Source organism: Bubalus bubalis, chromosome 7 (assembly GCF_019923935.1).
Source record: "Bubalus bubalis isolate 160015118507 breed Murrah chromosome 7, NDDB_SH_1, whole genome shotgun sequence".
NCBI lineage: Eukaryota > Metazoa > Chordata > Mammalia > Artiodactyla > Bovidae > Bubalus > Bubalus bubalis.
In genome coordinates, this window is record NC_059163.1 from 25942332 (window position 1) to 25956789 (window position 14458).

General features: G+C 41.3%; 1 protein-coding gene across 3 annotated transcripts in view; it reads right to left on the reverse strand.

Moving 5' to 3' along the window:
* Positions 1-14458, reverse strand: part of SHROOM3 (shroom family member 3) — a 335191-nt gene that overhangs the window by 115469 nt on the left and 205264 nt on the right. Inside the window, exon 1 of one of the 3 annotated variants that reach the window (XM_044945748.2) lies at positions 9501-9755. The exons of the other annotated variants lie outside the window; for them this stretch is intronic. Coding sequence (XP_044801683.2) covers positions 9501-9745 — 245 coding nt within the window. The 5' untranslated portion in view covers positions 9746-9755. Of the gene's footprint in view, positions 1-9500; positions 9756-14458 lie in introns of those variants that run through there. 3 annotated transcript variants of the gene reach the window in all.

The following is a 14458-nucleotide window of genomic DNA, read 5'->3' on the forward strand; positions in this document are numbered from 1 at the left end:
ATGCCACAACTAAAGATCCCGCATGCCACAGTGAAGATGGAGGATCCTGCATGCAGCAACTAAGACCCAGCCCAACCAAATATATAAATAAACAGAGAAACTGAACAGACATTTTTCTAAAGACATACAGATAGCCAATGGTACATGAAACAGTGCTCAGTATCACTAATTATCAGGAAAGTACAAATCAGAACCACAGTGAGATCTCTTCACACCTGTTAGAGTAGCAGTGTGGAGGTCCCTTAAAAATTTTAAATAGAGCTACCATAGGATCCAGCAATTCCACGTCTAGGTGTTTATCTGAAAGAGATGAAGGCACTAACTTGAAAAGATACCTGCACTTCCATGTTCATCGTAGCATTATTTACAAGAGCCAAAGGAGGAAAGCAATCTAAGCATCCACTAACGGGTGAATGGATTAAGAAGTTGCATACATACACACAATGGAATATCATTCAGCCAGAAAAAAGAAGGAAAACCTGTCTTTTATGACAACATGGATGGACCTTGAGGGAATTATGCCAAATGAAATAAGTAAGGCAGAGAAAAACAAATACTATATAATTATATAATCTCATTTATATGTGAAATCTTAAAAAACAAAACAAAACACCTCATAGATACAGAGAACAGATTGGTGATTGCTATACACAGGGAATAGGGGGTCTGGGATGAGCAAAATGGGTGAAAGTAGTCAAAAGGTACAAAATTATAAATATAAAATAATTAAGTGCTGGAGATGTGATATACTCCTTAGTGACTTAGTTAACAATACTGTATTGTGTATTGGAAAGTTGCTAAGAGAAAAATAAAATTTAGAAGTTCTCATCACAAGAAAAGAATTGTATCAATGTGTGGTGATGAATGTCAGCTAAACTTATCGTGATCATTTCATAAAATATACATATATCAAATTATTATGTTGTACATCTAAAACTAATACAATGTTATACATCTATTGTATTTAAGTTTTTTAAAATGCTCACTATGAACTCAGGATTTATTTTATGTCAGATGAGGAATCAACTGTCAATTAATCTTATATGTACACTACTTTTTATCATTATCATTTTAATATATTTATGGATCATTTAATCTAATTTGCAAGAAAAGATAATTTATCTTTCATGACATTATCTTATATTTATGTAATACATTTTTCCCAAGAAGTTCAAAGGATTTTTCTCAAAACTCACTGGTTTTGATTGAAGCCCCAGGATCTGGGCAAAAGGCTGATTTCCATTGCCCTAGTTTTCATTAAAAATCATTTTGCTTTCTCTTGGTATTTGGTGAGAGAAGCAGCTCTTTGATTTGGGGATCTTTTTAAAATTGACTTTGTTCTATTTTAATCCCAACTGCTCCAGGCATCATTAGCTCATCTTAATAGAAGTTTCAATTTCCTTTTATCCCTTTGAGCTTGGATTCCAATGTCCTCAAAGCAGCACCTTTTAATTGGCCTGGAAAAGGTCACCGTTTCAAGGAAAGGAAGCCATATCGTACATTTTACAGAGTCAATGAGGGTCTCTGAGATCAGACAGGGATGGTTGCAGAGGGGGGATTCACCCTCCAGCAAATGTTTAGGTGGCATGTGATTACCTCCTAAACATTTTCAATGTAATGTTCCATATAATTACATATACCCACTCTTATTTCAACACATTCCTTGCTACAATTAATTGGCCTTTATTTAATATTCATTTGTCTTTAAGATTTTGTTCTCCTTTTTTAGTTTAGCCAGTGGCTAAGGGGCAGTGTTAATTTGGACAGTGGTTTTTCCTTATATGTAATAACTTTCAGTGACACTCTCCTATACAGACAACCCCAATCATACGCTTTATAGAAAATGATACAAGGACACCTCATGTATTCTCCTAATAAAAGGGCATCTAATGTATAGATCTGATGTATTCTCTGCCTTCACGAACTCCCTACCACATGTTGTCTTGTATATTCTAGCAGTAATTTCTCCAAAGTCTAAAGTGTAATCAAATCTTACATATACATGGACACAGTTTACCATCAAAGAAAGTTTTTGAGGGAAGCCTCCCTGATTACTTTACTTTCTTCTAGTGTTACAAAAGCTAATCTGGATCTAACCTAAATCCTACAGTGGAGGAGGAGGTAGTAAACCTTTCAAGGATCTGAAAGAATTCAGAAACTTGACTCCATCAGGGCAGCAGTAAGGAAGCGAGGGGGAGAGCTGCTGAAAAAATCCTAGTCTTCAAGGGGCTAGCCTTCCACTTCAAAGACTCACGGATGTAAAGAAATACTCTACAATATTTCATCTCTTTAATTATCAAGATACTCTTAAGAACCCTCAATATTTGGTACTTCAGGAGTCATTACTCAGACACTTAACGAAAATTAACCATTATTATTTCCACTATCTTACAGATGGATCATGGATACATATTACAGAAAAGTAGTATATTAGAAGGATGATAGAATACACAATACACCTACAATACATCTAAAAATCTAGGTCCACAGGTTTCTTTTTTCTATATTATTAAAAAAATAAATTGATAAAGTGATTTTTTTAAAACAAACTTTCCAGAATAAAGTTCCTTTGTGTCCCCTTCTTTTGAAGAATTGGGTGGAATTCTAAGTTCAGTGAACCTAATAGAAGTAGACCATCAAGAACAAGACAAAAAACTGTCCTCATCTAGTTTGCACTGAAGCACTGTGCTCTGCTACATTCACCCACAAAAGAGAGTGACATGGACATTTGGGAACACCGTCAAGGAAGAGAGACCTTAACAGCCCAGATCTCTGGATCATGACATGGAAATAACAGGTGAAGGAATTCAGTTCAGTTCAGTTCAGTCGCTTAGTCGTGTCCAACTCTTTGTGACCACATGAACCTCAGCACGCCAGGCCTCCCTGTCCATCCCGGAGTCCACCCAAACCCACGTCCATTCAGTCAGTGATGCCATCCAACTATCTTATCCTCTGTCGTCCCCTTCTCCTCCTGCCCTCAATCTTCCCCAGCATCAGGGCCTTTTCAAATGAGTCAGCTCTTTGTATCAGGTGGCCAAAGTATTGGAGTTTCAGCTTCAACATCAGTCCTTCCAATGAACACCCAGGACTGATCTCCTTTAGGATGGACTGGTTGGATCTCCTTGCAGTCCAAGGGACTCTCAAGAGTCTTCTCCAGCACCAGAGTTCAAAAGCATCAATTCTTCAGCGCTCAGCTTTCTTTATAGTCCAACTCTCACATCCATACATGACCAGTGGAAAAACCATAGTATTGACTAGACGGACCTTTGTTGACAAAGTAATGTCTCTGCTTTTTAATATGCTGTCTAGGTTGATCATAATTAAAGACTAACTAACCTAGAAAAGATTTGGCAGAAAAATGTTAAATGTCCTCAAAAGGTCAGAAGATGGTGAAATGGAAAAACCATTCAATATCTTCTATTTGGTTCAAGAAGGATGAAAGGACTGAAGCTATGATGGAATTAGTATAAAGAAGAATACCACTGTAATTTGAAGTGGTCTGAAAATGAAATCGTGTGCTTTGGTACTTAGGGGTTCACTTTCCCAGACAGTGTTCAAGTACAGGCTGGCACACCACTCTAGTGAGCTGCTGTAAAATGCACGAGACAAGAAACTGAACCGCCTGCATTTTCAGTTTGCTTCTAACCCTCAAGTTCTATGAAAATGCCTGCGTTGGGGAAGATTATTTGATGCAACAAAATCAGGTACAGCCAAATAATTCAAATACTAACAGTTTCAGGGATCCAAGGATGTAGGATTTGTGTAGGCTTTCCTACCACAAAGCTGGAGTTATTTTATTCCATTAAAATAGATTGAATGTTAAACCAGTCTACTTGTGCGTGTGTGCTAAGTTGCTTCAGTCAAGTCTGACTCTGTGCAACTCTATGGATCATAGTCCACCAGGCTCCTCTGTCCCTTGGATTCTCCAGGCAAGAATACTGGAGTGGGTTGCCATGTCCTACTCGAGGGGATCTTCTCTACCCAGGGACTGAACTCCCATCTCTTATGTCTCCGGCGTTGGTAGGTGGGTTCTTTACCACTAGTGCCACCTGGGAAGCCCTTACTTGACTTAGATAAGACAAAGCAAAACAACAAATCCTCTTAAGGATGCTCCACCGAGACTGTTTATCTACACTCATCTACTTAAATTGGCTCTTCTGAAATGTCTGTGTGGGTTCTGTTGGGAGGAGGGATGCGGGCTTTTGCAGCCGTCATGTCACTCAGCTGGGATGTGGAGAAGGCTCCTCCACTCCCCGGAAGAGCCTTCAGCAGCTCTTCCCTGAGGGCCTCCATCAGTAGGGGAGGAACTAAATGAGGTTTGAGCCCTGAGAAGCATCATCTGACTGTTGAGAGGCAGTGGGTCAAACCCAGACCACCTAGTGACCTACAGGGAGGGGATGAAGAGAGAAACAGCAGAAAGGGAGGTGTTTCTTCAACAACTCCCTCTTCGTGCTGGTATTTGTGAAGTGTTCGTCACTCAGTAGTGTCCGACTTTTGCAACCCCATGGGCTGTAGCCTGCCAGGGTCCTCTGTCCATGGGATTCTCCGGGCGAGAATACTGGAGTGGGTAGCCATTTCCCATCTCCAGGGGATATTCCCAACCCAGGGATCAAACCCAGGCCTTCTGGTATTGCAGGCAGATGCTTTACCATCCGAGCCACCGCTTCACAGGTATTTGTGAAGTGCATCATAAAGAGAAGAATCAGAGCTCATCTTTACTGACTGTTACTCCACAATAGACCTCCACATGATGCTACAGAGACCAGTTCATATTAATCCATTTAGGTAAAAGACTTGTAAAAGAGATAAAGAGATGGTGTGTTGCTAAAATACACTTAAAGAGCCAGGGTTCAAGTTCTGACTTTCTACTTTCTAATCTTGAGCAAGTAAATTGCTTAACCTCTCCAGGTCTCAGTTTCCTTGTCTATAAAATGGGACTAGGAATAGTGGCTCGCTCTCCCTGAGTACTAGATAAACGATAGCTCCTGTTACGTTCACAAAAACAAAAAATTGAGTCCCTCCTGAACTTGCCTCTCCTTGAGTCCTGTCCAAGACACAAAAGGAACAATAGCGGCATTGAGCTAAGAATCTAGGTCACATCAGACCTGTGGCTCTGCTGATTGGAAAATAACATGAACCCAGACTGGGGCATGCTGAAAGGGAAAGTGAATCCTATACAACTTTTAAAGGAAAATAAAATGAAACTGTATTTTCTGACATGGACAGGTGTCCAAAATTATTAAATGAAAATGCATGTTAGAGAACAATGTGATCATCTATTGGAAAAAAGGATTAATATTAACATACATAATGGTAACATATCAGCATCTATAAAAGAGAAGAGCTGGAGGAATTTCCACCCAACAATGGATAATGATTTGAGGAGCAATTTAGGATTACATGGGACGTTCAGTCTATATCTGTTATCTGCTATATCTGTTTATAAAGAACATTATTTATTTTTAAATTAGGAAAATCAATGGTTAAAAAGAAAAAGCATACTATCCTATTACAGATTTTACATTGTACAGTATACTGATCACCTTCCACTGGGACAGGTAATTATAATGAGATAAACAAGTACAGGAAATGCTTCTCTATTCTTTCAAAATGACAACACACATGCATTTTAGAACCTCTTTCATCATACCATGAGTCCACCCATGAGCCTGTTGAGTAGGTATTTGTGGTTAACACTGTGGGCTGTGCTGCCTTCCATCCTGGTTTGAGTCCTGGCTCTCTGTCTTCGTAACTGTATGACCTTGGACAAGTTCCTTAATCACTGTGCCTCAGTAACTTGACCTGTCAAATGGGCCAACTGTAGTACTTCAATGGGGTATTGTAGGTACGAACTGAGATACTCTAGGAAGCACTAAATAAAGAGTTTGGTTGTCATTATTTTATTCCTCATTTAGAGAAAATTGTGGATTCCAATGATACCTTTATCTCAAACAAAACAGCAAACTTCCCAGAATCCTGATATTCATCCCCAGTGGTGCCTCTGTAAGACTGGGATTTTATCACTTAATTCGTAGAATGTTGCTGTTATCTTCCTATGTAGGCTTCTTACCCCAACATATCTTTCCTAGAACTGATGGATTCAGCTCTTTTGAGCTTTCCTGCTATCTCTTACGGTTTGGCTTAAATGGCTTCAGTAGCTTCCCACTGCTGAAAGCTTAAATGTCTAACATCTTCATCTGTCCCTTCATACACTGGCTTCATCCTACCTTACATATATATATTTTTTTCTTTTTTTAGATTCTTTTCCATTATAGATCATTACAAGATATTGGGTATAATTTCCTGTGTTATACAGTTGGTCCTTGCTGTTTACCTATTTTGTAGATGTTAGTGTGTATCCAAATTCCAAGTGTTAATTCCAAATTCCTAATTTATCTCTCCACCTCACATCGTACCTTTCTTATCTGTGACACAGTATTTCTAATGCAAACCCTCTGCTTCAGCCACACTGTTCCCTGAGAACCATAAGAGCACCCCTGATTCTGAGCTTTTGCCACAGGTCATTGTCCACCCCCTCACCTGTTAACCACCTCAGCTCAAGATTCCAGCCAGTAATACTAGATTCAAGAAAGCTGGCCTCTCACATCCACGGTTACCTCTATCTTGAAATCTTAGAGCATCTGACATCCTGGTCCACTCTCACTGGAAACTCAATTATAGTCACTGAGGGAGGTATCAGATGTAAATTCAACAAGCGTTTATGGATCAGACTTTGGGAATTGAGAGATGAAGAACACAAAGTCCCTATCCTCACTGAGCCGGTGTTCTGTTAGAGAAGATAGAATGTAAGCAAATGGTCGTGTGGCCAGGAGTGGCCACGTGCTTTGTCAGAGGCATATGCAAGGTACAACGGCGGCCCGAAGACCGCAGTAGTAGTGTTAGTTGCCCAGTCATGTCCGACTCTTTGTGACCCCATGGATTGCAGCCCGCCAAGCTTCTCTGTCCATGGAATTTTCCAGGCAAGAACACTGGAAAGGGTTGCCATTCCCAAAGACAAGAGACAACCACAGAAGAATGAATCAACATTAAGGGCTTGAAGTGTGTGGCTTCTCTTTCTCTCTCCCAACCAGATTTGTCCTTCCTCTGATCAAAAGCACAGAGCTGGATCTGAAATGTGTTAAGATCCTGTCCTACTTAAGGTCCCCACATGACAGGCTCTGACTGGTTTCTCCTCTCTGGTACCAGCCTCTCCCTGGAGTATATTTCCACCTTCCCTGCTACTCAGTTCACCCCTGTCTGCCTATTTGTTTGTTTAAAATGTGAACCAACTGGTCAAGTACAGTAATCTAATTCTGCATTTGGTCTGAGGCCAATGCATTGAGGGCATTCAATAAATAATGGTGCTCGGTGTGCATTTCCTAGATCCTGGCTATGTAGGTCTGAGACGGTACTGGGATCCCAGGTGGCCAGCTTGAGAGAGATGGTGGATGAAGGGTGGTAGGAGTCTGGAGGCCACGAAGGCAAATGTGTTTTGATTGTCTGACACAGAGATTATACACCTGTGGGGCTTGCTGAAGTGAAACCTACACATGCAAATATTATTCTACTGAGTCGGTTAGGGTGTGACCTTCTTCCTGACATGATTTTCCCAGATTCAATCTGGGTAAAAGTACATCAAGGCCTTACTCCCTATGAGCACACAGACCAGTGTTTACTTGTCTTCATTAAGGGAATTCTCTTTCCTGTGAGTGGGTGGTTCTGGGAGGGGCATGGCAGGATTATCTGGGCAGTCCCAAGGGAGGAAGAGCATGAAGAAGACAGAAAATCCTCAGAATAGAATTTCCTTGACAATGTAAGTCCACCTAACCGTCAATCCATTCATTCTTCTTATCTATCTACCAAGGGATTGGTGGTGAAGCTATAAAGATGAATATCATAAGTCCTCCTGGTTCAAGGGAGATACTCAAGAAATATTTATGGAATTAATGATTTAAGAATATGCATTAGTTTTACTTTGATTACCATTTCCTACTGGAGAACATTCTGTACTTTCTGTATGCCACATGTTATCAGCCCATAGTTAACAGAGGCATCACAGCCTGCATAAAAAGGATCTTCCAGCATATCCCCTACATTCTTGAATTTAGATCCCAAATTGCTTTATTTTTAATGTTCTTCCCTACTGTCTTCTCCCAATCTCCATTTACGATTCTACTAACTGACCTACTGTTTGGCTTCTCCAGGCTTCTGAATGATAATTCAAATACTGATTGCTTTCAGGCTACACTGGCCGTTCCAACTTCGCCTCTAGCTCTCCCTTCTAAGCCCAATTGTCTCAGACAGCAGGGGGCTGGAGAGAAGTCAAGGGAGTTGGCTCCATGTTCTAGCTAGATCACCTGGCTGGAGGGCAATCTGGCTTGTCTGGCTACATCTCCCATTCTCCATCTGTAGAATGGTGATGAGGCCAACTGGCCCAGGGATCGAGCAAGGGTTGGTGAGCTCATAACTGGAAGGGATGATGTATCCAAGAACAAAGCAATATCATGAGGTGAAATTCTGATTTTATGGTTCATCAATACCAAGTCTCATACTGTTTCTGGCTTTTCTGCTTCTGTGATTTTTGGCACTTGACTTCTAAGAAAGACGTCCGGATAACGAGCACAACTCGTCTTCTCAAGCACAGACTCCCATATATAGAATGGACTTGGCACAAATCGGAACACCCGGGTGTAGTTGGCTGCTAATCAAACACCGCCAGCAGGTGAACAAGAACAGCACCTGGTTTGGAGAAGCACTTCTGAGGTGGGAGAACATTTTCTAAAGTGTCACTCAGAGCTGGATTCAATTAAACTTACAAGTTTGAAAAGAACTCATGTTACAAAATGAGAAATCCCTCTTGATGCTTAAAGATGCAGAATCTCAGCAGATTATAGCTACCACAAAAAGAAAGACAAAAACCACACACACACACAAAGACACCAGTGAATAATTTTGTTTCCCTTGCAGAGTATACAAAAAAAAATTCTTTGATCATGAAATGTGGAGGTCCCTCTAAAAGAAAACTCCCTTTTCTATCTGATTGTAATATCTGGCAGCCGACAAATATGTTAGTGATGTACACAAAAGAGCAGCTAAAATCCAAAACAAATACTGCTCTCATAAGTGGAATAACAATTGGCAAAAAGTCAATGTCCAGTAGAGTATGGACAACCGTAGTTGTTCCTCTATTGCAATGTTTAAGCTTAAGAAGGAACAAGCAGCTATTTCTATTAAAAAAAAAAGAAAAAGAAATTTTCCAGAAACAGAATTCTTCTTGAAGAAAGGCCATTTAACCTAAAATCATCCCTCAGGTTGCTGGAAGATGCATCCAACACCCATGTTGGTCTTGTGTGCCACGCAATACTTTCAATTTACCTAATGGAATAAGTAAGAGTACTTTCTGCTTATTACTGCCTTCACATTCGCCACCTCTCCCCAGAAGCCCTCATGGAGGAAAGTTCGCTAATAGGAAACAGAGGCCAAGGGCTGCCCTCACTTACAGATTTTGCCGCCTTCTCGAGTTTTGGGTCCCAAGCCTGGGGAACATCAGAGCCAGGCAGCCGCCCTTGCTTAGCACCATATCCGAAACAGGCCAGCAACAAGACTGGGATGGAAGAGGAGGACAGCCCAGAGGGAAGAGGAAGAGGCTCTTACTCATCATCCACTCAGAGCTGGCACTGGTTCTAAAAACAACAGCACTCCCCCACGCAGGGGCACCTCCCCGCCGCCCTGCCTCAGCTCCCATTTGCAGTAACAGGCTGTGCTGCGGGCAAGAAAGGAAGAGAGCTGGATGAGGGGAAATGGCCAACAGGTGGGAAACAAACCAGAGACCGCAAGCACATCTCAGAGAAACATTCATTTCCTTGGGGGCGTGGTGATTCCAGGGGCTTTTCAACAAAATGTAACCCCTCCAGAGCAGGGACCGGGGAGTTACACACGGATTGATCAGGTACTCAGTACAGGGCTATGGGCTTCTGCTTAGCTATAACCAGAACCTCCTGCCAAAGGTGGGAGCAGTTCTTTGAGACCCAAGTTATGGAGGTTTCTGAGACCCCCTCCCTCAAAAATCTGGCTTCTGGCTGCTTCAAGGGTTGTTGTTTAGCTGTTGTGTCCTACCTCTTTGAGATCCCAAGGACTGTAACCCACCAGGCTCCTCTGTGCATGTTCGGGCAAGAATACTGGAGTGGGTTGCCATTTCCTTCTCCTGGGGATCTTCTCAGATCAAGGATTGAACCCGCATTTCCTGCATTGGTAGGCAGATACTTTACCACTGAGCCACCTGGGAAGACCTGCTCCAAGGGTACTGCCTTATTCTTATTCACTGTCTTCCCCTAAAGCCCATTCCAGTTTCTACAGCGACAAGGTTCCTAAGTTCATAGAGTTCTGGGTTGTCTGTGTTACTCATGACCTAAAACCCCTCTCTCCTCAAGAGGTCAGTTTGAGGACTGGCAAAAGCTATAAAATTTTCAGAAGTAGTAAATACACCATCTCTCTTGATCTGATCCATGGGGATTCATTCCTACAATCAGACGGCAGGGGAAGAAGATCTGAAGGGATCATTTCATTTCTACCTTTTTAAATTTCCTTAAAAAAAAAATTTCAGTCATGTCACCTTATTTCCTCAAGGTAATTTTCAAGTTTTGCAAATCAAGACTCAAGAAAACGAGACAGGATGGTCTTCACGGATGACTCATGGTATTTAAAGTGTTGAACCTACCTGGCCTGGTCCCATTGCATGATAGACAATTAACCTTTAACTTGATCCCTTGAAAGAATATTTTGACTAAAAGAATTTTTAATTTCTTTAACACTTTCGCCCACAGTATGAAAGCAATCCAAGCTCTAAATATAACTAGTGGCCCAGCAATCCAACCACTCTCTCTTTTTAGGAGTAAATGGAGCATGCAATATCAGACAATTCATTTCTGAAGTTTCTATACATTCGGTGCTATAAAAAAAAACTAGGATCGACAAAAATAGAGCTTGAAGTCTCTCGTTGACTCACCTAACAGGCTTGGCAAAAGCTTTCTCTGACGTTCCCAAGAAGACAACTTCTTAGGTGTCCAGGTCCCAGTCACTCCACCCAACCTCCAATCCCAATTCAGGCTAAGGGGTGTTGCCTAGTTCCCCTGGGCTATCTAGATGCCACTCATTGCAGAGACTCAGAGTCATTAAATCCTGCCAGACTTGACCTGGAGACCTGGGAGGGGAAAGGCATTAGAAGAGGCACTGAACCCAGAACCTTGCATACTCCTTTCAAGACTCAACAACACACACTGACTTAGCAAGGTTCCTCCAGTCCCTGGGTTTGATTCGTCATCCGAAGGCTTCGTAATGAGGGTGTCTCCCCAGCACAATTGAAAGGGTTTTGTCTCACTTCCAATCAAGGACTTCCCACAACCTCTAAAGTTTGGAATCATCCTAGAAAACACAGGTTCATCATTTGGGGCAGAATTTCTACCTTCATAGTTGTTTCTCCTTTATCAAATCTCTTACTGGCCAGTGGAGTAAGTGACTGTGAGGTTGCATCAGCTTCTAAAGCCCTATCCTTCTTCTTAAACTAACATCAACCTCTGTAGAGGCCACATGGAGAAAGGAAACACTGAATTTCACACAAGAAAAGGAGAGAAGGAGGACTTTCCTGGTGGCCCAGTGGATAAGAATCTGCCTGCCAACACAGGGTACACAAGTTCAATCCCTGGTCCAGATAGAGTCTATATGCCTCGGGGTAACTAAGCCCATGCACCACAACTACTGAACCCACATGTTACAACTACTGAAGTCCGTGCACCTAGAGCCTGTGCTCCACAACAAGAGAAGCCGCAGCAATGAGAAGCCCATGCACTGCAACTAGAGAGTGGCTCATACTCCTCACAACTAGAGAACAAAAGGCCCAACAATCAAAAATAAAAATTTTAAAAAGTACTTTTAAAAAGAGGGAGAGAAGGAGCCTGAGTTATTCAGAGTGGTCTCTTTCTTGAGATGTTTCCTTCCCCTAAACATAATGATACTTCTATTGTCCTCATTTTTGCTACCAAGGTCCCATTCCTGATTACATTACCAGGGTGAGGCCAAGACCTCATACTTTGTTTTCATTAGACCTAGAAAAACATGCAACACCGAGAGGCCTTCTCTATCCCATGCATGTGCAAGTGCTGGGGTTCAACCCTTCCAGGGACATTTTTCCATGACATAGGATGAAGTGAAAGTTGCTCAGTCATGTCCGACTCTTTGCGACCCCATGGACTCTTCAGTCCATGGAATTCTCTAGGCCAGAATACTGGAGTGGGTAGCCTTTCCCTTCTCCAGGGGATCTTCCCAACCCAGGGATCGAACCCAGGTTTCCCGCATTGCAGGCAAATGCTTTACCAGCTGAGCCACAAGGGAAGCCCATTCAGAAAAGATGCCCATTCAGAAAAGCACTGTCATATCTTCTTTCTTGTGAAAACTATTGGTTACTTAAATAAAACTGTATATTATACAGAACTATCTTTTTCCCCATTCAGGAGTGAATACAAATACTATAATTCTAGGGAAATTATAGGCAAATGGGATTGCTAGGCAGATTAGGAAAAGTGACTTTAAATTAGTAGTAATTTCAGGGATGAAGTAAAAGCCTGCTTTTGAGTCTCTACCTATACTTTCTGTGAAAATAACTGCACAGGATGTCCATTAAATACTTACTAACTTGTTTCTCCTTGGGTTCCTAATGGTCAGAGTATTTGTTAAACAACAAATGAACTTGCCCTTAAAAATCAAAATTAAACCTTGTACATCTACACTTTCCTTTTGGAAAGCTTTTGGTATTTTTTGACCTGACGGCTAGTAAATGCGATGGTTGATGGATTGGTTGCTTTTATTACCTTCCAGACAGACTCTTATTTTAGGTGTGGTCAAAGTGAAAATATGACGAGTAATAAGCTCATAGGAGTAGTCCTTATCCTTTAAATTAGAACAGCCTAGCAGTCACTGGAAGTGCCCAAGACTGGAATTGTTTTAATCTGAAAATGACAACATAGAACACAGCCAACAGGCATGCAGCACTTTATCATGGGTGATGCAGCTTTAATTGGTATGTAGAAGGCATACCTATGGAATTAGTTCTTGGAGTATAAGCCAATCAGATCACTTTCAACATTTCTCAATGTTTAGTTTCATCTTATAATTAAGTAACAATGATCATTTCCTGGCAGTTAATGACTGGCTAGAGGAGTTAGAAGCTTCATTAGGTTTATAATTTATTAAATTCTAAGCTCCTCCTCTGCAGTGTTTCAAAAAGAGAAAGCAACCTCAAATTCCAAAATGATTAAAGAAAACTTCCAACCATATTTCATATGTATAAGTGTTCACTTGTTCATCAAAGGCTGACTTTATTATTTTCTGAGTAAAAAAAAACCAACAACTGTGTGTTATTATATAAGCAGGAAATAATGATGTTGATGTAAATTTGACAGAGATCTATTAAACTATGTTAACACACACATACATGCATACGCTAAAACCAAAGTAGAGTGGATAGCTCATGCTTCCTTTAAGATTCTTTCTGTGACAATTTCAAACCGTTGACTATTCATTAATTTGAGCAGTAGTATACTCTTTTATTTCTTGCCCACGTTTTATGCATTATAACTTTTGTGCACTTTTGTATCAGCACTGGTTTTATCAAATGTCATCTGCCTTTCTTTTCTGGAATCTCCTTTTCACATGCCTTGTGATAAAGGATGTTGAAGAGCTGGTTTCTGGAGCTTTCAGACTGCCTGAGTTCCAAACCCAAACTGCCATGTAAGCATGATTTTTGTTATTTGGGTGAGGAGAGCTATAAAATTTGAAATTTTGCTGAAATACAAGCATTTCCAGTACAAACTGTGTTGCAAGATTTCAATAGTACGTTAGTTACCTGGACTTCAAAGAGTGCAGTGTGACCTTATTGAAAGGGGTATGACAGTCCCTACTTCGTGAGGTAAGGATTCAGTGAGTTATTATATTACAGCTCTAAAAACACACTCCGTGTGTATGTCTGTATGTGTGTGTGTGTGTTCAGTCACCCATTTATGTCCAACTCTTAGAGACCCCATGGACTATAGCCTGCCAAACTTCTCTGTCCATGGAATTTTCCAGGCAAGAACACTGGAGTGGGTTGTCATTTCCTCTTCCACGGGATCTTCCTGACCCAGGGATCCAACCTGGATCTCTTGCATCTCCTGTATTGCAGGCGAATTCTTTACCATTGTCCCACCTGAGAAACTCAAGCAGCACACTCTGTAAATGCTGGTTTTCATTATTATTGCCTCATGTTCTACTTGGTTCTGCTATAGGAGACAGACCCAAGAAACTAGTGGGAGTGAAAGTTGCTCAGTCGTGTCCTACTCTTTGCCACCCCATGGGCTGAATAGTCAATGGAATTCTCCAGGCCAGAATCTGGAGTTTGTAGCCTTTCCCTTCTCCAGGGGATATTCCC